This window comes from Tachypleus tridentatus, chromosome 6 (genome assembly GCF_004210375.1).
Source record: "Tachypleus tridentatus isolate NWPU-2018 chromosome 6, ASM421037v1, whole genome shotgun sequence".
NCBI classification, from domain to species: Eukaryota; Metazoa; Arthropoda; class Merostomata; order Xiphosura; family Limulidae; genus Tachypleus; species Tachypleus tridentatus.
Genome location: NC_134830.1, coordinates 77,927,119 through 77,953,273, shown reverse-complemented (window position 1 = coordinate 77,953,273; position 26,155 = coordinate 77,927,119). Strand labels below are relative to the sequence as shown.

Sequence of the window (26,155 nt, the reverse complement as noted above, 5' to 3'; positions counted from 1 at the left end):
ACATAGATAATTTGCAATTGATTATTGCTGGGTATACATCTTAGGGACAAGATTGTGAACAGGTATGAGACTGTAAATGTTACAGTTGGATGCTAGGTTATTATTATTAATAGGTATAAAGATGTTCCTTTATATTGATTCAATTTTTGTTTCAGCTGTTGTATAAAGTAGAGCTTCTCTGGTTTCACATTTCTTTGTATTTGTTTACCTACAGAGTATGTTAGTGTTTTCTATGTTGTGTTTATTTGTTTTACAGTGTTCAAAAACATGCAAAGGTGTGTTTTTTTTTCTCTTTGAATTTGGTTTCCATTTTTTTGTTTGTTAGCTTCTTATTGTTGTGTATAGCTTGCTCTTTCAACTTTACCCGACCTAAAGTTCTGAATGTTCTTGACAAAATGCAGTACTTGCATCACACCCAACCAGAGTTCTCCATTCTTTCAAGTGACTTATTTGAGCATGATTCAGGAGCTACTTATACTCAAGGCCAAATTTCTTTTGTAGTTTCGATATGAAACCACAAATCTCACAGTTATGGGAAGGCAGGTGGGAAAGTGTTTGTGTGAAATTTATTTTAATTCTAAAAAATGTAAAATTCAGAATACATAGACTTACCTCTGACACAGTCAGGATGAGGAAAAAAATAGACAATATGTCAGGCTATGGACTGGGAAACACCAATACTAGTTGATGACTAGTGGATTCAAGCATTAGAAATAAAAGTCAGAATACATACCCAACTAAACAAGAGGGCTGAATCCAAATTTGATAAGAAATGGAGAGAATTAGACACTGACTAATTAACAGTATTATAAGGACATTCAGATGAAGCATTCTTTCCAGTATGATACCTATTTATTGAGATATTTAATACTTCTCCTGCTGAACTAAGCAGAATTAATATATTGTGTAGCCACATTTCTGTGAGGGACAAATTAACAAGAAAAAAGTGTAGCTCTGCAAGACACCAAAACTCTATTTAGCTTAGAAAATTCTCAGTGGATAAAACTTGATAAATTTGAGGAGAGAATAATTTATTATCCCTTTCTTCCATACAAAAATACCAACAAAAAAAGAAATTAGGTTACTAAATGGTCTAATTAGCAGGCACCCAGAAACTATCAAAGATGTCTATGTGAACCAGAGAATAGGCTCAACAACATATGGACTATTTATCGGGGACACTGTAGAGAACGAAAAGGATGCTGTAACCTATCTGAGAGTGGAGTGAGAAAGACAGTATGGAGAATTATAAAAATATGAAATTCACTCTCTTACAACGTTATATCAACATGCATGTAAAGTTGCAAAGATAGGCAAATACTGAGACATCACTTGCCACCAAATGATATCCTTGTTTGCATCCAGAGGACACTGCTCTCTCTAATAAAGAACCAATCAACTACACACAGCTATCATAAATCTTGGCACTTTCTTTTATGACTAAATAAACAAGTCTTTTCAGAATTTCATCAGAATTGAAGTACAATGGTCAAGAGTAAGCAGAATGTTGAACCTGAAGAGATAACAATATTATGCAAGTAAAACTGTAAAAAAAGTACTCAAGAGTCATTCACACACTAATCTGCAGGATACCCTCTGAAAGTGGAAGGGGCTAAATCTGAAGAATGAGATTCATTACACAGTATAAATAACTTTTTGTTCAATATCAAAAATTATTCCACAACAGAATCATAACATCTGACAGCTGAAGTAGGGCAAAAAACATTTATGGTAATAAAAAAGAAATTAGGATTCAAAATGATAAGAAAAAACAATGGCTATCCTCCCATATGTCATGATTTAGGCAAAAATACTGTATTAGAATATAATCAGAGTGATCACTTGGACAGAGTGCAAGAGGAACACAGAGCATAAAGATTTGAACACTTCCTGTTTGATGGAAGTAAAGGAAGGAAAAGGTCTCAAGTGACAGGTGATAAAGTGAACAAGTAACTAAAATTTCAAATGAGAGGGAAATTAAACAATGAAAATTCCAAATTGAGCATTGTCAAGGTATACAATGACACTGAAGTCAAAATGCTATAAAATGATATGCACAATGGTTGATAAAGTCAGTCTGATAGAGGAATATGAATGAAAAAAGACAACATGCTGAAGAGTGGGTGGTGAAACAAAGATTGAAAAATAGCCCAGTGTGACTGGTACATCACAAGGGAAGAACTTTGATTAGATATGGGCAACACATGGGAAGAATCCTGCTACTCTTGCAAAGGATCTGAAAATCACCACTCATGAAAACAAACATTGAACTTTGGAGTGGAAAATGGAAATCTGAGGTTTATAGTAAAAGATGTTAACAAAAAAGGAAAAGGATCTTCCTGAACATTAAGCACAAAAAAACTACAGCTGTGCCAACCAAAAGAAGACTTTGGCATGAAATTGTCATGATGATAGAGATCTTAGCGATCTTCTTAGAGATGATAGAGGTAGAAGTTGTAGACCAGAAAGACATATTTTTCAAAAAAGAGAGAGAAATATTATGACTTTTTTGGGGTCATGAAAACATTGATCATGGGATGGCCAATACAAGTGAAAACCAAAGGTGAAGAGCTCATTTGGCAGGAAGAACTCAACAATCACTGGAAAAGAAATCCACCAGAATGTTCATCACAACCAACAAATAACAAAACTTAAGATCAACATTATGAGAGGAAATAGACATAGTCACTTGACACAGATATTGAGAATGAGTGCTCCCAAACATCTAATATTACATTACTGAAGAAATTTTGTTTCTGTAGCAACACTAATTTGTGGTGAAAAGAAGGTAACAATCAATAGCATGCATGACAGACAATCAAGAGGTCATTGTAGGAAAGGATCATATTAGCTTGTGTACTCTATAAAGCTTGGAAAGCTAGAAAAAATTTGAAAAGCCTGCCCTAAAATAATGATTCACTCCAAAGATGTACCCAAATGATAGACAGCTGTGTGAGTGCCTAGGACTGGACAGATGAAAGAGCTGTATTCTCAAGATGGCTCTTTGTTAACCTGAAGATGATCTAAGAATGTCGAAACATTGTTCTCTATTTTATTTTAATAAAAGTTTTAATACCCGTACCAGCTGTCTTGTGAATGCATTTTTGCTTGAAGTGGGTTTCTTGTTATCATGAAGATGAAAGAGCTGGTATGAGCTAGTCATTTATGTTATGATGAAAATTCATGTCAGTGAGTGTAGAAGATCTGCAAGGGCTCTGACCACTAGAAGAAAACAACAAAAAACATGGAGCTGATGCTAGATGAAGAATAACTAATTTTGAGCCCAATCACTTTTTGATGCCAAAACCTCATAAACCATCAAGATAGCTGGTGAATGGGATGTGGAGATGAGTACCTTTGGTCTTTTAATGGTTTTATCAAAGAAACTTTCTCAGGACTATTATGTTTTCTGTGTTGGAATGGGCTACAATGAGACAGTTACTAAGTAGGGAGAGATCTATAATAGGTTTTCTATCCTCAGTATTCTTGGGAAAAGCAGAAAGACAAGAGTAAAAACCTGGAGAGAAAGAGTACACAACTTCAAATGCATTTTGAAGAGGTTTGAAACTTCTTGATCTAGAAGGAGCAGAAATTTCTAAGTTAGCAGAAGAATTAATATATGATTATTGTTAAAATCTGAAATCATGACGACTGTTCCAAACAATATGAGCAGCACAAATGTCAACAACAATTTGGCTTTGAGAAGAAAGGTAGAGCTTAAATAGTCCAATTTTGCATGCATAAATAATAAACTAATCAAAACTTGTGTTTCCAGTAATTCCAAGAATCCAATAACTGAAATAATGATTTAATAAACTGCCACAGAATGAATCAAAATAATTGTTTACAAGTATCTAAATAATAAAAATACTGCTATTATGTTTGTTTATTGTTAAGCACAAAGCTACACAATGGTTGCATTGTGCTTTGTTCAATTGTAGCCTTATAACTGATGATTTTTTAACAATACTGTGAGATCATAAGACTGACCAAAATATAAAAAAGTCAATAACATCTCTTTTTACAAGAGAGAATGGAGGAGTGTCCTGGCAAAAAATGGAAACATCCTCAATATACCTCTTATTACTTACTGCACAGAAGAAAGAATCATGGTAGGAAGATAGGACAACCAAAACCTGTATCAGGACTTAAGTTGATTGCTCACTTGATATTCAAAATCAGACCATGGGGTACCAACATTCACATAAAGGTGGAATGAAGATACTTAATTAAAGGGATGAACTGCAGTGATATCTTTTAGCCCATGGTATGTGTCACTCAATCAAGAGGATGGTATGCCTTCTACATTGGCAGAAATCCACCACCTTACTCTGAGGTGAATGGTTATAGCCATCTATATGAAACCCATCCTGCAGATATCTTCATGGTCAACTACCCTAATGGCTTAGAACTGGCAGATAATAAAAAGGATAGGGGAAGAGTGTTGGAGAGTCCTGAGATGGCTACACCTAAGTTAGTGCAATGGGTGATCATGAAAATCTTATTTAGAAAGGCAGACCACACCAATTTATTCAACTGAGGAATGGCATGGATGGGCAGCTATCCTACGCTTTTCCCATGGCATACATGAGTAATATGGCCTGAGACAGGCCTATTTACAAAGCAAATATCACACAATTATTGACATCCAGTGATCTCATGAAACACCCCATCTCAAAGGTAACCATGTAGGGCCATGGAAAGAGTGCATGAATCAATATGGCATACAGTGTGGATTTGTTTGTGTATGCAAAGAATACCCAGTCAGACACCACTCACCATAAAGCAGAATCCAAGAGAAGAAATTTGAAGCAAGGGCCCTTGAAATAAAAGAAAGCATTAAAAAAAGTTAAGTGTCAGAGCCACATCGAAGTCTGAAGTATAACTACAGGTGGTAGACTGGTAGACAATATCCCAAGTAAGCAAAAACCACAACTTGATATAAGTAATGGAAGATAAATGTCTGAAGGGTGGACCACATACCTGACTGCAAAATCTCCTCCAAGGGCCAACAAAGACAAGAAGCAAGAGAAAAGCTGAGGTATTGGATTTGATTGGAGGTAATGGAGAACAAAGCATATTGGGAAGGGGACAAAGAGGAAAAAGCTAACTGGATTAAATCATGAACCAATTGATAAAGATAAAGAAAGAAAGATTCAGAGAGGAAGAGGGTTGCCATTGGATAAAGAGGTGTGAATGAGAACCCCTGAAGGAAGTCGTGCAAGCAATATAACAGCAAAGGGCATACACAAGGTATAGAAGTCTATCTGGATCAAGAAAATGGTAGAGATGAAAACTAGGGTAAGGAAATGGACAAAAAGGAGCAGTTACCCTCAGTAGTTGCAGAGGTCTTGGGAAGGAAGAAACAGTCTGGATAAAGGAGACAACAGGTTTGATGGTACAGTATGCAAGTAACACTGATAATGAACAGATCTGACTGATGATGCCCACAGGTCAAGAGAAGAAGGAAATATGCATTAAAGAAAAGGTGAAACAAAGAACATGAGGCTCAAATGGAGGTAAACCAAGGAAATGGAGTACCAAGTTAACGTCCCAATCTGGAAATACCAGACACATAGGCAACAAACATATTCATAAAGAACAGATCAAAATAGCAAGGAAAAACCCTGCAGTAAACATTAAAATTGAAGTATGGGATTGTGCTGCCCAATAACCCAATAACCAGGAGACTGAAAGCCCTTCTCAAAAGGCCATGTAAGAAACTCAGATACCAACAGAAGTAGGATGAGAAGCTGAGATACCTCAAGCCAGGACTCAGGTAAAAGAAAAGCATTATACACAGAGATGGATGAGGATGAATGAAATGAGCTAAATGAAATGTCACCTAATATGAGAAACTGTATCTTCTTGCCAGGGCCAGACACAAGTCAGGTATGAAGGTGGAGGATGTGAAGTGTGGGATGAAGAAGGTTGGGAAAATAAAAAAAGAGGGAACAATGGTAATTGGAGTAATTGAAAAACAAACACCGTTGAGTGGGCCAGTAAAGAGCAATCAAAAGGACTTTTCAAAGTAGCATGGATGAGGGAGACTACCCAATGAAGTAATCAGACAGGAGGATAAACATGAAAGAACTTGTTTGACCAATCCTGGTTGGAAGCAACTACAGCCAAAACCTGACAGTGGGGGAACTAGGGAGTGAAACAAAGGTAATTGGTGATTGAGGGTAGTGGCAAATGCATTAATTGCCCACTGACTGCAAAGCCACCAAAAACAAGTGGAAGAAGGAATCACTTCATTGGGTGAACTCGGTCAGGACAAGAAAGATGAGACATCACAAAGTTGAAATCACCCAGTATGTGCCACACCATCAAAAATATGTGATGATTGTTGGCCCAAAAGAAAAGATCCACTGTTAGAAAACCCAGGCATCTCAACTAAGTACTACCTTGGTGACTGAGATAATCCACCAATGTTGAATTGTTGATAATCTCTTGGAAAAGGAAGAAAGTGATCCAAAGCCTAATGAACACCAAGATGTATGAGGACACTGATATAAAGAGAATGTTTCGCTACAGACCATCAACCCAAAGCTTCCTGGCAATTGGCCCATTCACCTTAGCCCTGAAGGGATACATCCATGAACATGTAATTCTGGCCATGGAGGAGGAAGTGGGAAAACCACAGATGTATGAACCTTGGAATAACATTCCAGCCAGCCTTCTACAAATGCTTATATCAACCATGCCAAAGTGAATGTTTACAGTTATTTGCAATGACGGCAATGCAACTCGCTACTGAGACCTCTTGTTGGGCATTTCCTACCCTGTTTAGAAGTTCTTTTTGGTATGGTCTTAAACTTTTGGACCGCTAGTATTTAGGCTAATTTCACAGTGTCACATTTTCCTATTAAATGCTAAAACGTTTTTTATTTTTATTTTCCCTTTTCTTATTTTAATCTTTCAAAGCTCTACTCAAATAAGTGGTTGAGTCTAACAATGCAAAATGCATATTTTTTCTTTATATTCAGTGGCCTTAAGATTTTGGCCAGCAGTGTATCAAATGCAAAACATTTCAAAAATGGGGACATCCATAGGTCCCACAGATAAGACAGGTTCATGAAAATATAGCATCAAGACTATGTCCCAACAACAAATAAACCATGTTTATAGGGCCAGAGCTACAGATTACAGGTGGGCCAATGTGGAAATAAGGACAGAGAGGATGTTCTCAAAAGAAACCCTCACAGTTTCTGTGAAGAGCCTAACACAAGCAAAGCTCAAAAGGCTCAGAAGAAAGAGAGGCAAGAGCAGAAGACAAAGGCTGTCCTATATAATACTCAATCTCCTAATGGGTCATTCGCACTTGTGGCCTGAATTATGGTATCAGACAAATGAGATGTACCAGATGTGGTAAAGTTTACTTCAGAATTCATGCTTGATGCCAAGCAAATAAGCAAACTTTTTGTGACACAACATGAGTAAATCAAATACTTTGAAAATGAAGTGGAGAAAGCTACTGAAATTAAGTAAATTAAATTCAGTTAAACCACTTCCAGAATGATTTGAACTCAAGTACTGCCAAAAGAAAAATGATGGTTTAGTTGTGGCACACAGAGGGAGTCATATGCATTGTTTGATAGTAAGCTCTCCTATTGGTGGAGAGCTGACAAATTATCATTTGCATGAGAGACATGCTGGAATCTTTGATTTCAATAGGGGAGATGAGAAAGGCTTGTGGCATGCATTATAAAAAAGTTTGCATGTAAAGGACAGTACAAAACAGGAAAAGCAAATCTTGTGAGAAGAAAGAAGTGCAGCATCAGAAACTCATGTTCAGTATGGCAACATCCATTTGGCTGGAAATAAGGCTAGTGTGAAAAAGTGTCATACAATTATATTTCAATAATCATTGTATATCCTTAGATAAATATGAGTTATGCAAAAATGAAGTTACAGCTATAACAGTTTTGCCCAGATATGTGAAGAAAACAGACTGGCATGACTGTATGAATGAATGTCTGTGGACAAATTTCTCAGTTAAAGGTATCAATCCTCTTTAAACTCTTCTGCACTTTGAAAAAAATCACTAAGCATTTTGGATAACTTTCATAAATGTAACTAATGTCAATAAAACCTCTGGAGGACTTTTTGACTGAGGTCATACGACTGATGTTTTGGAAAATCTTGCTGTAACACAGCTCATTCTCTACAAAATCTGCAAAAAAAAAAAAAAAAAAGGAAGTGAAGCAGGGAAGTTTTAATGAGCTACCAACTGTGAATAAACAATCATCAAACTATATTAGCACACCCAATTCTTGAAAACTGGCACAACTTATACTTGTGTAAGTGATTCTGCAGTAGAAGCAGTGTTATAATAAATGCAGTGAGGGAAAAAGCATGACTAGGTATTACAGCAATGTGAAGAACTTTGCAGAAAGAAGATATTTTAAAACTTAGAAAGAACTACGAAGTATTTCTCGAGCCTTAAGTAATCTCTGTCACCACCTGTATGGCCAAAACTTCACGTTCACGACAGATTATACAGTAATGAAATGGCTGATGGATTTCAAAAACAGAGAGAACCATGAATAGAGGAGGTGGCCAAAACCAACCAAAAGCAAGGTAATCACAACATGTTGATGACAATGAAACAAAATAACAAAAGATGTGGATTAGAGAATAAAAAGGGAACCAACCATTTAATGCACAATAGTGGAAACATCATCAGTTAAATTTTTGTTAAACCAGGTTTCATCATGGCTCCATAAGACTATGGTAATTGAAGTTATCCACAATGATGATAGAAGTCCTTCATGTTTTATAGACTTCATCACACTCAAAGTAACCATAAAATTTTTGTAAGGGATTGTTAGAGCCTCCAACAAGCTTGCAATGACGCTTGTAGTTTTGGGCCCACTGCTTGTCCATTTATTCTTATTAAGAAGTAAATACTTTTTATTCAGATTCTGTTACTATTTATCATGACATTGACCTTACAATCAGCTGTTATTTCCAAATATAAACAAGCTTACACTTCACTTTGTGTGACCATGCTAACTGCTACGACTCAGATACTTTCATTTTAATTGGTCTAAATGAGCAATGTTATATGTGCAGCAATACAATATTTTCAAATTATACTGTTGTATATAGATATCAAATACTTGCAACTGAAAAATTAGTTCTACATTTTACTGTTTAAATTAAAAATCTGGATGTTAATCATTAGAAAACCGAGTCTCCCAACCAGACTTAAAAGAATATGCTTGTGAACAAAGTTACATTTGACAAACTACTTTCTGTATTATATGAGACTGTAAGGGTTGTCATATTGATTGTAGATCATTATAATTCAGTGGCACACTGTGAACATCTCGGTTTAGCCAGCAAAACTGCTCATTTCAGAGAAAAGCAGTATAAATCAGTTATTAGAAATTTACTGAGATACAAAATCAGCCTGCTAAGAGTCCCCATGGACTATTTGATGGGGCTTGTTTACAGCCCTTGTGCACTTTCCAAATGTGAATAAATGTGATAGTGCCTTTCCAATGAGTGAAATCTGAGACCAGCCACATGCAAATGTGTGCTTTACTAAATAAGCTAAAGTGGTAACAACTGAACATTTGTTTCATAAACAGACAAGATACTTCTAGTTGCCATTAAGAGGGTTTGAGAAAAGGCTGAAACACAACAAAAAGCCTCAGGGCTTTTGTTAGACATACATTTTTGAAAGTAGCATAAAGTACAAATGTGATGGCAAGAGAAAATGAAGTTCTAAGCAGTTGGATGAAACAAAACTATAACAAAGACAAAAGTAATATACCATTAATCCTTTTACAGAAGGATCATGCAATTTGAGAAAACCTAGTCATGAATATTACTTGTACAAAAATGCATATAGTAACTCTGACTTCCTAACGTATCCTCTCTAAAACTAAGATTATGATATTGATTTCTTTCATATACATTGACAATAAAGGTGTTTAAGTTTTGAATGTAACACAGTGACTTGTGCAAAAAGGTGTTTAAAGGTGGATCTTTAAAGGAAAGAAAGACAGTAGATCAAAGTGACTACACACTCAAAAAAGCACAAAAAAAAAACATATCTAAACAGAGACAATGCCAAAGAAAGAAAGAGCCTGTGATCATGTACTAGTTTTCACAGGGATTATTGTGTATAGAGATTGTGCTGCTCTCTTACTGGTGGAAGGCTACAGCATAATGACATTTGCACTACATACAGATATGTGTAAGAATGAGAATCTGTTCAAGGCTTGTATCACATGCAATAAATTCCTTGGTAGCTGAGAATGAGGTAATAGCTCTTAACTATGCAGAGGTAATAAGCATTTCTGATGAAAATTTTGTTAAACTAATGAAAACTATGATTGCACTTTATGCATTACATAATTCAGCAATGATTTCATAATTGTAATTGTTTGATTTATAAATAGGAATGTTCTTAATTGTCATGTTTCTTTACTGATGATTATGGAATATTAAGTTTAACATGACACTGTTTTCTTTGTTTAATAGAATTGTTAAAGGTACTTCACAATCCAGGGAAGGACAGTGTTATAACTTCTATTTCTTAATCTAGAAATCTGTGTTGTTTAGCTGGAAGGAAGTTTAATTTAATGTTATGAATGTTGCTTTATGTGATTATTTATCACAAGAGTATATATGTAGAAACATATTTGTAATTGCCTTTTAATTCTTTAAACCTTTTATTTTCTTGCACATTTTACCAGAATCCTTTGCATGCTTTCCTAATAATTATCACTTTATAAAATTTCAGTTTTCTTAATTTTGTGAAAAATTACATGGGTTGGATTAGATTTTAGCCAAAAAGACATAAATATGATCTGATGTTTTTAACACCTGATGGATGAATTGGGATTTTTTGGTAGATGCTGGCAGTGTCCACTTAGGTTAAAGGAGTTAATTGTTTATCACTTACCATTTCCAACTCTTTCCTTAACATGAATACAGCTTGTTCTCTTTTAGCTACTAATTCTTCCAGGTATTGGTAACGTAATTTCTTTCGTGCTCTGCATTCTTTTGCACTCTGTCGACTTCTTTCAAGTTTTACTTTCATGTCTACTTTAGCAATATTGAGAACACTCTTTCGTTCTTTCTTTGCTTTTTCTGTACTTTCTTCTTCTTCACATTTAAGCTGAATAAAAAGATATAACATTAATATTTAAGATTAAGTTGTTACGTGTGTGATTAATATTTATAACAGATTTTTACCAAAATGTAAAAGTACACAAGAAACAAGGTAAAATATTTTTAACATTATTTATTTAACAGACACAAGTCAGAACTCTCCATATGTGTATAGCATTAAAGAATGGCAGAAACTGCAAAGTTCACACTGACTTCTACCTCATTTCACACATACTCATGATTTATAGAGCTGGGATGATTAGTGGAATTTGGTAATTGATTAACTGTCAAGCTCATTAACTCTCTCAACATCAGCTTAATCAGTCTGATTGACCACATGACCTCTGTACTCATTTAAAAGCTTTACAGATATAAGGCTTTTAACTTTCAATACATTATGCATATCTTCATAAAATGTGGCATCTTTCAGTTAACGCAAGTCTTTCACATACAAAAAATCATTGTTTTGGTGAAGTACTTTTAACAGACTAAAACAAAGAACTGTCCATGAATTTTTGTTGAGTATTTGTTTTGAATAGTCTGTGAGAAAAGTAATTTTTTACTTTAAGATTAAAAACACTTTTCTTCATCTTCTAAATACTTTTCAAACATTTGTTTCAGTAAAACTATGTTTTATCTGTTATTTTCTCTACCCTATGTGGGTAACTACAAAAAACACTAATTTTTTCATTTTAAAATAACTAACTTGTAATATGAAACTATGTATGTTTATCCTAAATAGCTTTAAGTTTATACAGTATACATCTATTTATAATTATATTTTACTAAACCTTTAAATCACCTTTTTAATCATTTCTAATTACTGTCTGTGCCATTATAAGTTATAAATCACTCAAGAAATGTTTAGCTAATCTTATGCAATTGAATTACATTACCAACAAGCTACTATGAACTGCTTGTGTGCATGCCTTGTGAAACATCTTTATTATATATTCATTCTAAATAACCTAATCTTTACTTAATAGAAAAAAACCCTTTTACATTTTTGTTACTTTTATAATAATAAATAAAAAATATATGTTTTTTTCTTGCTGTCTTTGTCAACGACACTTAAGCCTGCTTTTTTATATTAATGGTGGTAATGCATTAAATATTTTTTATTTAATTAAATAATAAAGAAATAGACTAATAACATGCAAAGAGTAGACAATTTCCCATAACTCTTAAAATTTTCCAATATTTTTAACTATGCAACATGCTGCTACAAGTTCATCAAAGCTAGTCAACTTTCAATTGGAAACTTGGAATTAAATTGATAATTATCTATCCATAACACAATGTTATGCAATATGTCACCTGATAAATAAAAACCTCGACTTTTTATTGGTTGTAGGTAATATATAATTAAACGTAAGTGAGCACTATTAACAAATATTAAAAAAGAGAGGATATGACAGTGGGTGTGGCAGGAGAAGTCTGATTTTATATTTTATAGCTCTGTAACTAAATAAAATTAGAGGCTATAAAAATTATGGCTCGTCTTAGCAATGAAAATAATATAGTAAGTAACTTGCATTCAATTTCATAGTTACTGTTCAACAGCTCATAAACACAATTTTCATCAACCTCTTCAAACCTTTCAAATTGATGGACATGTTTAACAATATTCCTTTGAGTGTCTGGCATTGTTTGTTCACCCCTTTGAAGGAATCACACATTCTGGCTACAGTTTCCTTCACATGACACTCATTTTCCCTTCCATAACATCCTCCCATGACTTTGCAATGTTTTTCACAAATTTAGAATATGATATCCATGCCAATTCTTTTATAAATGACTTCCAGCAAAGCCTGTTTCTTTAATCAGTTGAAACATAGTACAGTATATATAATGAGCTTTATATGAAGAAATTACATCTTGGTCCATACGGTGAAGCATGGAGGTGGTGTTTGGAAAAAGATAAATAACTAACATGTATGAACAATTTGTTTAGGTGAGTCAGGTGGCCTGTAGCATTGTCTAAGAGAAGCAACACTTTGTATGCAATGTTTTTCTTGGCATAGTATTCCTTTACAGCTGAGCAAAAATATTTTTAGAACCAATCAATGAAATAGTCATGTCATCCAAGCTTTACCACTTGACCTCTAAATTTCAGATAGACTCTGTTTGCATACATCTCTGAATACCCTGGGATTATCAGAGTGACACACAGTGAGAGGTTTTACATTAAAGACACCTTTTACATTACCACCCAAGAGAAGTATATGATCTTTCACTGTTTTAAATCCAGATGCTGCTTCATCTTCAACGAAAATAAATGTCAAGAAGTTGTCCTCTTTTAATATAATCCAGTTTCACCTATGTTAAACACTTACTGGGGTGCATAACTGCCTTCCTTGATTATTTCCCTCAATTCTTCTGGATAGGCAGCACTAGCTGCTGAATCACCTTACTTGCTGCCTTACTCATGATTTTCAAATTATGCAAACCATGACACTTTTAATATCCAGCAAACCAGTGTTAATGTTTCTGTTTATGCACTTTAACTTTTAATTTCATTGAACAATGATACTGCTTTTGTTTTAATCATCATGGTACTCCATAGGGTATTTTTCTTATTTTTATCATTTATCCAAATATTTGAAAGTCTCTTCAATAATCACACTTCTGCTTTGCCAAATTTTATTGAGTTGTAAAATGAGCATTTTGAATTTTTCTCAATTCTTATGAATTGTTTTCAGAATAGATTCTGCTAGTCCCATAGCATGCAAAATATCCACAAGTTTCTCACCTTTACTGGCTTCTCAAAATAAATGTTAAAATGTTTTTATTAAAGATTTGCTCATGGATTTTCTCTTTCAGAATGTTGACTATCCAATGTACAAAGTAATTTTGATTTTAAGATTAAAAATACTTCATCTGAAATTTACGTAATCTCTATATCCTTTAGAGATTCAAACTTATTTTTTGATAAAACTTTATATTTAATTTGTTATTTGATCAATATTAATTCTAGATTGCATTGGTTGGTTTGACCAACCTTCTAACCATCATAAAAATTAGGAACTAAATTTAAATTACCTTTTTCTTTTGTTTTAGAATACTTGAAAACTGTGACAGAAAACTCCAAATGTTTTATTATAAGTAGCTTAAATATCATAACAGTATACAGCTATTTATATTTAACTGTGTTTTAGTGATCTTAGAACCATGTCTGACTGAAAATACTTTGATACAAGTTGAAAATCATGTGGTACACGTGTGGCTCATGTTACCATGAAGATATTATTATTTATTTCATTATTTTATCAAAATAAGTTTCCATTTTTTTAATTCTTATAAACAAAGAAATAAATGAAAAATAAGTAACCTCATAACATCAAACACTCTCTTATCAAAACTTTATATTTTATCTATTAATTCCACTGACATTATACTTGATTCTCTAGGTTGTATAATATAAATAAAGAGTACAAAATAAAAGATATGGTACTGTTTGTATTGATTGCAAAGTTTCAAAATATTTACACTTCTTACCTTTTCCTAACTTATTTTTTATAGTAATTTTATTGTTAGGAGATGATTTAGAAAAAAACAAGATGAATTCTACTGTTTGTTCTTTTTCAGTATGGATTATGAAGTTCTAGATTAACTCACCTAAGAGTTTCTTCTAATCTCTACACACTTACTTCCTATGTGTATTCTATGCTGGTGGCAGAATTATAAACCTGCTGTACATAAAGCAATGAATCACTGCTCCTTACATCAATATCAAACAAGCTCATGCTGTACAATTTCCAGAACTTTTCCCACTTTGAAACCACAGTGGAGTAGGATTTATCAAGTTGTTGACAGTATAACTGTTAAAATAACAATTACCTAACATATTATAAAATATTTACATTATTACTTTGAAGAACGTCCAAGCTGATCCATTACTTCTATATGGGGATATCTTCTACAGAAACTATTTGAATTCTGGCTCTGAGAGGTCAGTGTGGTAGATTTGGCTTTTATTTTTATTATTTTTTAAGTACAACGGTTGCAACGAGAATTGTCTAAAGTACTTTATAAAATGAGAGAAAATATGCATGATACAGCTCTGTACAAAGTTTTATCTGATCCAAAAACTTGAGTGGCCAGTATTTATTGGTAATTTTAGTGTCAATGTAATTATGAACATCCCATTTCTTATTTTAACATGCTTATACAGTAACCAATAAATTGGTACTTTCCATTATTTTGTGAGGTACAGTGATGTTTTGGTTACAATGTGTGTGTGCGTGTGTGTGTGCACGAGCATGTGTATTTATTTATTTAATATTTAAAAATAAATAATTAAATTTCAGTTAATTTTCTTAAAACATAAAACACTAAATAAAAACATCTGGAAAACAATGATATCCACTATGATATGTTTTGAAATTCTTTTTGCACTCGTGAGTCATACTTGCTAACCCTTGTAGTAAGCCTTGTCCAAAATCACGTCAATGTTGAAAATATAATTTTTGTAAACCTTATGTATAATTTTTGAATACCAAAAATTACATGTGACCATACTGATACAACAAAAATCTATTTTAAATTAACAAGCTTCTTAACTATGCTGTATTTGGCTCTAGAAAAACCTAATTTCTGTTTGAAAAACAACATGATCATAAATGTTCAAACTCTCCAACAATATAAGATATTTCCTGCTGTGAATAACACAAAGAGACTAACAGAATTATGTACAGGAAATGTAGAGCTGTTAATTAGTTATAAACTTATAGGTATTAAAAAAACAGGCATAGATATAAATAAGTCTTCTCAAGTGATAAAATGGTGGATGGAGCCAATATTGTGGAGAAAAACAAAAGATATTCCATTAAAATAATAAATAATTTTAAATATTATTACACATAAAAAATATACTTGTACTTCTAATATGGAATATTTAATTACATTCTTTTTTTTCTTATTTCACTTTCATTTTATAAAATTTGTTCAAATATTAAGGTATTATACATTACTGAATAAAGTCAAAAATTCAATATAGTCTGTTTTATGTTTGTTAAATTCCCTGACAGAACATAAATGAAATTTTGTTATAAAATGAAAAAAAAAATTATATTGCAAGAATTATCAATACTCAAATAGTATGTAAAATGTTAATAAACAATACATCCAAGATATTGTATAAGAACTTACAATTTAACACTTTTATATCAGCTGGCTGATAATCAGTTACATAGCCACACTATTCACTTAAAATTAATGAAAAATTAATCTGCTTTGGTATTAAAAAAGGCAAAGTTAGCTTTTACATAATTTAAAAAAAAAGTCTGGAATCAGAATGAAATGCATTTGTTGTTTAGGTGCTAATTCTACTAAAATATTGTGCATGTGATGTATACATACTGTAGTTTTATCAACAGCATTAAGAGTACTGAATCAAGGATAAATGGGTACAATATAAAAGTTTCATATTAACTGCCACCTATTATTTTATTTCATTGAGTCTTGGTTGATTACAATTGTATAGCTGCAGTATATATTATAATAAACTATGACTACCATTTTCCAGATTTAATCTTACAGTTTTCATTGTATTTGTAACATTTATTTACAAAAAAAGAAAAAAATTGTTTCATATCTGTATAAATGTAGAAGCAAATTTGTAAGCTAAAAAATAATGCACATATACACACAAAGAACAGCTGAAAATAGTGGTTCCAAGCCTGTAGATAAATTCCTAAAGAAGTTAGCATTTCTTGACTATATATACACTGACAATGAAACAAAATTATTTAATAATAGGTGTTTTTTAAAATAACCTTATACATACTTATTATAGACTCTTATAACATACTATTACTACACTGGCTATCTTTCTCTTCTCTAAGGTTTGTATAATGTTTGTTAATGATTTCTCAATGCACTTTTTTGGGTATTTTATCTTTTTAATTTTAAATAATTGTTATGAAATTAAAATATTTTTTGATACAGTGTCAAAAATCACCATCTAGTCTTATAGACAGATACAATTTTATAAATCTGCTTTTTCATACTGCTATGTACACAAGTAAAAAGTAATTTACTGTACAGTAAGTCATAAACTGCCATGAGATAAAGGTACATGCTCATGTACAGATAAACAAACAATGATAAGCTTAAAAAAGTATTAACACTAGAAACAATTAAGCATGAAAAATAAACAACAGTTAGAGAAATTTAGTATTTGACAAATGTGTCATTATAAGACTTGGAGCTTATAATATGAAGATGTTGTAAGAAAAAAAAACTTTTAATAAAAAGCCATAAACATATTTTTTAAAGTTTTTTTAAAATATATATTTTTTCACAGCTTTTTCTACATGACATAAAATTTTGAACTGAGACATTAAGAACTAGAATTTTGCTAGTCCACAGTCTTCCTGGATTGGATATATTACAATATTATCAGTAATATTACAACTACATTGCTTTGAAAAGCTTTGGTTCAAGTTACTTTATTTACTAACCACAAGTGACTAACAAAGCTGAATAATTATTTCCATAAATTTATATAATCAAGTACTTAAATTACTAATTATAAAACCTATCAGGATTTTTTGTATGTGTGAAAAGTGTTTAAAATAAGTGGCCAGTAAAGCAAGCTCTGCTCTTTATTTTCTTATATGGATATCAATATATACAGTTAAATTTCGTGCATTCTTGAATATGTCTAAAAAACATAATGTTTTATTTTGATGAGCAAATATTCAGTAGTTTTAGTAATTTTGTGGTAATTTGTAGTAAGAACCCAACATACAGTATTAGTTATATCTCCAGCTAATTACATGTTTTGTACTAACAGATTTGCATCACAAATACAATTTATAAAAAATTAAATTTATAAGTTATTTAACACCAAAAAGTTATGCCAATTACTTACCTTAATATTGGAATTTATATTTTACTTGACACTAATGAATAGTGATACATAAACTATAAATTACAATAAAAAACAATGTATATAGAAAATTTACACTCAGTATTAAACATAGTTATTCAATTATAAATTAGAAACATACTACAATGTCAAAACACAACAATAAATATAATACTTGAATTAGTCCTAAAGTTGTTGAGAGGTACTGTATGACAACTGCCATTTTCTAGTAAACAATTCAAACTTAGGAAAGTAACAGATGGTCTTAGTAGTTTTGTGTGATTCAAAAATAATGTCCCTAGGGTTGAAAGCACTAGCAATTTTGGTGCCATTGGTAACTGAACCTGAGGTCAGTATGCTCTGGTGATCAGGGGTGTTGCATTGTGACCAAAAACAAAATGAACCTGAATTTACAAAAAACTCATGATGCTAAAAAATTGAGTTTCAACAGCTTCAACAAGCAGAGCACAGAAAACTTTGAGTTGCTTTATATTTAACAACAAACAAACTTAATAACAATCTTTTGATTACTTGGAGAGTTAGAATAATCAAAAGTAGTAATAGCCACAAACCATAACTTTGATTATTTTCATGAGTCATGACACTTTGACACTGCTGAACAAAGCTGAATTACCCCTACATATACAGGTGGGACCAAGTGTATATATCAAGATGTTTTTTAAACAACTTTATCATCAATGTATTATTCATAACTTAGAATCAAAATGTAGTTTACAATTTAATTAATAAAATAACTTTACTGTAGGGGACATTAGCAGTGAGGTACAGTAGATTTTTTTAACCTTTTCACTATGAGCTTGGTGTAATATACACTAGTTCATCTATACGTCTGTACACAAAGTATTTCCACCATAACTTTTGATACAGCATTTTGATACAGAGTTAAGGCATTGGAGGGATAAATTTTCTAACAGTACCTGAATCACCAATGGATCTGAAGAGAAACTGTTATAAATGCACAAATCTGGCCAAGTGCACTCCTACATTGCTTGAACCCAAAACATAGCCACCAGCACTGTTAGCAATGTGGGTTTTGGCAGTGAATAATCCAACAACTAGCCAGTGAAACACAGGAAAGATGAATAGTTAAAGGGACTGAAGAAGGAAGATGGGATACAGGAGCAGGTGAGGGCTGCAATATTTGAGAGACCAAGGAAGAAATGGAGAGGTCATGCAACCTTCACTTGTGACTGACTCCAATGATTCAGGTAGACCTTCAGAGACTGACTTATGTGAAAAAAGGAAACATTCAAAGATTTTATAGGTAGGCACACATTAGTTACCAGAGTATCCCTACTCAGGAGATTTCAACAACAGAGGAGCTACGTTTGGAAGGAAAATGCCAACATAGAAACATAACATTCTAAGTATCTTTCAAAAAACCTCTTGGTCTCTTTAATCATCAAGATAATTCCTTTAACCCTTTAAAACAGGCTTGGTATAATACACACAAGCTTCTATACACATATGCACATGTTAAGTATTTACACTATAACTTTTAATACAGCATGTGTACCTTCAAACAATTTGGTAGACTTTTAGTAAAGATCACAAATACTTTGTGCACAAAATATCACATTATTAATTATATATTTTTCTAAAGATTTGTTTCTAAAAATATCAAGTCTGTTTTGTAACTTATCTGAATAAAAAGTGACTTCATGTTGTGGTTAAAAACTCTTCTTTGCCCAAAAATTCTCAAATATTATTTATTTGTGTAATCTCTAAAACTGCTTAAATTCATTTCAAATGTTTGTTTTCAGTAAGACTTTATATATTTTATGCTGTTTTATACACTTCAACTATGTGGGGTCTTTCACTTGACCAACCTTGTGACCATCATGGAAAGAATAAGAAATAAATATAAATTATGCATTTTTCATGCTAGAATGACTACATTTTATAATACAAATATAAAAATGTCTAGTCTAAATAGTCTATATTGCATAATGCTATATATAATTTGAAAAAAATATGGTAAATGTGGTAGCCTTTACACAGATTAAATGGCTCAGAATACCACTAGGGGGACATTCTAAGCTGTCAACTGGTTATTCACAGGTCATATGTTAAAAGTAAACTTATATAAGGAACCATTTCCAGGAATGGAAAGAGGTGAACAGAGCCACTGTGTTTGATTTGGTACATAATCCATATATCAGCAAAATAAAAAGATATAAGGTTCTAATTTCATATTCTAGCTTGTTAATATTGGTAATTGGAGTTTCTAATTTTTATGAAATTGAAAAATATAATTTTCCAGTGTCGCATTGAACATACCATGTGACTCACAAAAACTGATACTTAAGTATGTTCTTTCAAACATTTATTTTTAAAATAAGAAAATAACTCATATATAATATTAAAATTTAAATTATAATATACAATTTGATTACAAATGTATTGACATAAATTCATAAAATAGCAGTTAAATAAAATTTTGAAATCAAGTCAACAGATGTTGTAACGTGGCCTTGACCTTAAGACCTGTTGCAATATGGTTAATAGTTTACTGTTGACAACTAAAGTAGTGACCACTTCTTGCCATAAATTGTAAAATATACAGCAAAAACTGATAAAGATTTACAAGAGACCTCTGACATGACATGTCAAAACTGCATAAATTCAGATTAAGTAACGATATCTTGAACAATATTCTTACAAGATCAATTTATATTTAATGAAGTTTTTTTCAACAATTTATAAATTTCTTTATTTTCTTACACTATGTCAATAATGACAAACAAAACAATATTGAATAACTAAAGATTTGAGTCATTGGAATATTTTGCTGTTCCATACAACTAAATCTAAAAACTATAGCTGATGTAGTATGGTAGGTGAAATATATTCTTTTATTTAAGTCATGAATTCTTAAAGAATAAGTAGGCTTTTCTGATGTATTATAACAGCTGGAAGATTATCCATAGTTTTACAACAAATATAATTTAACATAATATCATTTTCAGAAATTAAAAGAACATCTATAAAAACAATAACAAAAACATTCCCAGAAATGTGGTTTATTCTTAAGACTTCTACACTTCTGACTAAACTCTGTGGTTTCTCTCTACAGGTGCTACATCTAATCAATTTTCCATATACCTATAAATTACTTCTAACACCAATTTATTCTCTATACACTAACATAAACATATAGTTTATAAACTGCTTTTCTAGTGGTATTTAAATTTTACCTGGAGCATTTTCAAAATAAAACTTCATTAGTAAATGTGCACATCACATGTTTACATCATAAAATGGTAGGAATGAGAGGCTACACAAGAAATATATACCTATAATTTGAAATGGAAAAAATTAAAAAAAAAAAATCAGTACATTATAAGTAAAACTTCTAAGATCTTCAGGTTTGAGTTTCAACAGTTATAAGAAATTTTTCAGCAAGATGCTTCAATATAGTCTGTATGTAGAAATATACCACTATGACAGTTATCAAATGAAATTTCCAAAAACATGTTTCAAGAGCTCATGAGTGATATTTATTGGATGGAGATGCTATGGGGTTAAGGTTGGCCTCATCACTTGTATGTGTTTTCCTGTTATCATAAAATAAGAAAAAACTTGAGAACTACTCAGCACTGTTTGGGCCAAAATACTATAGAAGATATGTGAATGATATTTTCATAATCTTAGAAGAGGATGAACATATTAAAAGCTACTTCAACAGTAAACAGTCCAGTATTAAATACCATCATAATCTTTCCTCTTTTCTTTAAATATATTTACTTCTTAACAATGACAAAAAATTCCCATGATTATACTTCAACATTTTTGTTTTTTTTTATCATGGCTTCAAAAATAATTTGATAAAAATATTGGTGCCTTGAACATACATATTAACTAGTAAATATTAACTTATTACATAAAGAAAAAGAAAACATTAAGAAATTATTATTAAAAATGCTTTTTCAACAAATAGTATAAATCAAGTTATCTCTAATTATATAAATAAGTGTGTCTTTCCTATAGTTTCCACATAAGAAATAGCAAAAAGTAAAAAAAAAAAAAAAAACTTTATATTTCATACACTGGAAAACAAGCAACAGAAATTAGAAATAAGTTAAGAAAAATAATCCAACCAAACTGTTAGCAAGTAGAATTAAGATGTGTTTTTATGCCAATGTATACATTACAAAACTCATTTTAGATATAAGGACAGGATATCTATCAAACATATGAGCAAATGTGGTATATTAATATAACATCACAAGGGTATTAAATATAGTTTGGTTACATAGATTTTATATCTAACTTGTGAGTAAAGAATTAAAACACATACAGAAACATGCAAATTTGTTATCCACATCATATTCAAGTATTAAGAGACATGTTATAAAGTTCTAAATAACCCTTAAATAGTGAAAATTTTAAACTATTTGCTATGGCTAATAATTCTAGTAACAACGGGGAGGGGTTAGGAATAAAGGAAAGTATATCAATTGATAGACGTAAATCAAGGGTAAGTTAAATGAATAGAACAGTACAGATCACCTGTTATTAATATATACAACTTGTTTTATAAACTTCTATGACGCTTTAGTTTATTGTTATTAATTTGTGATATGTAATGTACATTAACACTACTCTCTGTATGCCTAGTATAAATATCAGTCTAATGCCTAGCCTAACTCAATTTTAATTTGCAAACAGTTTATGTTCCTAAAATTTGCAAAAGGCAAAACAGTGCCGACTCAGCTGAAATCAAAATATTTTTAATAGTAGTATGACTTATTAGTAGTATTACTATTAGTACATGTACTGATAATGCTATATTACGTAAGACCATGAAGAAATCTTGTCTCTAAAAGTCTAAATAAAACAGGGTAATAAATTCCCTTATTCTTTAATTTTTATTCTAGAAATCTTGAATAATGGAAAGAGTTAATAACGTTATTTAATAAAGCCCACCCTCAGCGCTCTTAAGTCACTTGCCTGATATTTGTTGTTTTCAAATTTAAGACCCAATAACGTAAAACATAAACTCGCAACTCACAGTGATAAAAGAGTTTAGTCACGTCTTTAGCAGACGAATTGTGGCGCAGTATGAAGTTGTAACGTTTTGCTAAAGTTTTGAAGGTTGTAACACAGAGATAGTGCGGGTAGTTAATTTCAAGACGCAAATATTTGTACAAGTATAGAACACAATCAGAAACACGTCACCTAAATTTTATTTGTAAAATACAGTAAGTTTAAAAAATAAATGTTAAAATATCGTTAAAGTTATGCTAACATTAGTCAGTTCCTAGTAACTGTATGAATATATAACTTAATTTTTGTTTGAAACATTGCTTTGTTATAAACTTCTATGATTTTGTACATGAGAATAAATTGCCTATACTTGTTATCAATTTTAAAGGATATTAATAACAAACAGAATGTTAAAACTGCTTAAAATCTTAAAAATTGAACATCTATCGGCTACAGTTTCCTAGAGATTGTTAAAAATTTGAGGTAAATGATAACTTTTCGGATGCGAAGTAGCCCATAAATGATCACGTAAAAAGTTTACGTTCCACGATGATTTCGCTAACGAATACAAACACTAATTATAAAGAAAAATTATAACTATTGGTTACGAAATCACTCGTTTGCTTCCTCGTCAACTTTAAGACAAAACATATCCATTCTCAAAATTATGTTATAAGGTATTTGGTGGCCAGCTCTTCCACTTGTTTTCAACACTCTTTTTTAATGTTATACATGTATAAAAGTATTAATACACATACACACATATATATATATATATTTATTACACATACGTTTAGTATGATAATACATCACAACAATAAGTAGCGCAAGTTATAATTTTACTAATTACAGGTGGCGCAAGAGAGTTGATGACGTAACGAAGAAAACACTCCCTTGCAAGTTCGGTGTGATCAAACGTTATAACATAAAATTTTACTATTGTTGCTTGTAAAATAATTCTTCGTTTTATATTAATTAAAATATTTTTCAAGAAAAAAACTTCTTTAAATAATAGCTTTTTGTCAAGTCAATCTTTTACGTATGACCTTGAGGTATGCAAAGGTCAATATGAGATTAGTTTCTGCCATTCAGTTTATTATTACCTAATCTTGTAATTATGTTTTTACTGCCTATGTATTCAGCTTTAAAATAGATCAAGGAGGAATACATCTTACTTAAGGTTTGGTAAAACATGTTATATAGTTTATGTGTGTTAGTGTGGATAAAGGCATAAAATGATAAATAAACAACTTCAATATAATATTACTGAACCTCATACATTACTAGGTTCTAATACTTAAAAATACGATATTATCTCCCATTAATCATGGTTCGTCATGGACCTACATTTTATACAATAAAAAAACAAGAAACGCTAGAATATAAATACATTTATTTTATCTAGGGACTTTCCATGTAGTTGCTACTCGTCAGGCTTAACATTAAAGTGCTCCACGTCATAAGCGCTAATGGCTTAACTCAAGACGATAACCCACACGTGAAATAACGGTAAATGCCATTTCAGGTTTCATTGATATTTACACGGCTAAGTCCACACCACATAAAGATAAGATTTTGAAAGCAAAAACAGTTTAAACTAAAAAATAAGACAAACATCATAATTAAATTATACATTTTATCGTAATGTATTTGTCATGGTAGGCCTATATCTTCATAGGGTATATATTTTTTGGCAGAAAATATAATTCAACTACATACCATGAAATGATTTGGGAAGAAACTTTCAAAATTACACATTAATATGAAACTTACCTTTCTTTTCTTTTCATGATTCAAAAAAAATTCTTCTCTCGACTGCATTTTGAATGTTTTATATTAACGTACCCTTCACCATGATTGATATTGAGCAATATCATTCCAACGTGTATATGTTTACAAACAGAAGACTAGCGTCATGACGAGTGCATACGATACTAAGCGTTCATTGGTTAACTATGTTAGTGAGTGAAACTGAGACAATTGTATTTAGTATTTTAGATATGACGCTGGAAATGAATAAAACATACTATTAAAATCATATTATACTGACATTATCCTTAAGGGTTTGAAGATGAAAAAAATGATAAAATGTACAAATAAATATTTCAAGTTCAAAGATAAGTAGTCTTTTTTTGCATAATTCCTAATTCAATTTGGTTCCATAATACACTGCATATTATATTAAATATACGGTTTGTTATAAGTGGATTAAGAAAACACAACATTTGACGTTAAAGTGTGGAAAAAATAAATAGAAATTTTACTTTTTGAGACTTAACATTGCCTGATTGTCACCATGAACGATTGCATTTTGAATTAGAGCAGAAAGTTTGTCAGGTTTTTATATTTGTATAGGAAGTATTCTTTCCAATATGTATACGTAAATTATTGGCGATAAATTTCAACAATAAACAAACACAATATAGTCCACTTTAAAATATTATATTAAAACGTATATAAAATGTTCATTACTGTTGGTTATCACATTTGTATTCATAGCCTTAAGAAAAGTATCAATATCATTCTTAAAAATATCTCTGGATTTTATAAAAAAGTAACAAATCTCGTATATTTTCATTACCTGTATTACTATGATGGTAAAATGTCTGACTGGATACTCACAGTATTTGTTCATCCACAGATATAGGAATGAAACGTCTAAGTATTTGATTTTTCTCTTTTCTTTATATCGTACGAAAGTCTTGTAACATTGACTTTCTTTCAATAGAAAGCCTCCTGGCAGGAAACTACTGTGTGATCTTCATAAATTCACATTCCCAAATCGATATGACTTTCTACACCAGAGCTTTCAGTTTTTACTGTCTTTCTAATGTATACTTTCTAGCAAACCACATGAGCCATGGGCTTATTTGGAACTACATTTTGTTTATCAAAATCATAACACATGTTGCATCCATGGTGATAGAACCCATAAAATTAATAGAATATATTGTGCTCTTTACTGAAACCATCTACTTTATAATTCAGGATTTGTTTTTCTCAACAACATTAAGTGGATATGGGATCTTGACCCCTACAGATTTATGTAAGTAATCTATCAACAAGATACTTACTAAACTGGAGTTGTTGGATACAAAGTATCCGTGGTTAGGTACAAGAGCTCTCAATTGTAGTATGAAC

The 26,155-nt window shown here is 31.4% G+C and overlaps 1 protein-coding gene across 1 annotated transcript in view; it reads right to left on the bottom strand.

The window, feature by feature from the left end:
• The window catches only part of LOC143252863 (cAMP-responsive element-binding protein-like 2), a 33,933-nt gene extending 8,962 nt beyond the window's left edge, over window positions 1-24,971 (bottom strand). Inside the window, exons 1-2 of the mRNA XM_076505654.1 lie at window positions 24,788-24,971; window positions 10,922-11,137 (exon numbers count right to left, since the gene is read on the bottom strand). Of these exons, the coding sequence (XP_076361769.1) occupies window positions 10,922-11,137; window positions 24,788-24,835 (264 nt within the window). The 5' untranslated portion in view covers window positions 24,836-24,971. The remainder of the gene's footprint in view (window positions 1-10,921; window positions 11,138-24,787) is intronic.
• Between the last annotated feature and the right edge of the window lie 1,184 nt (window positions 24,972-26,155).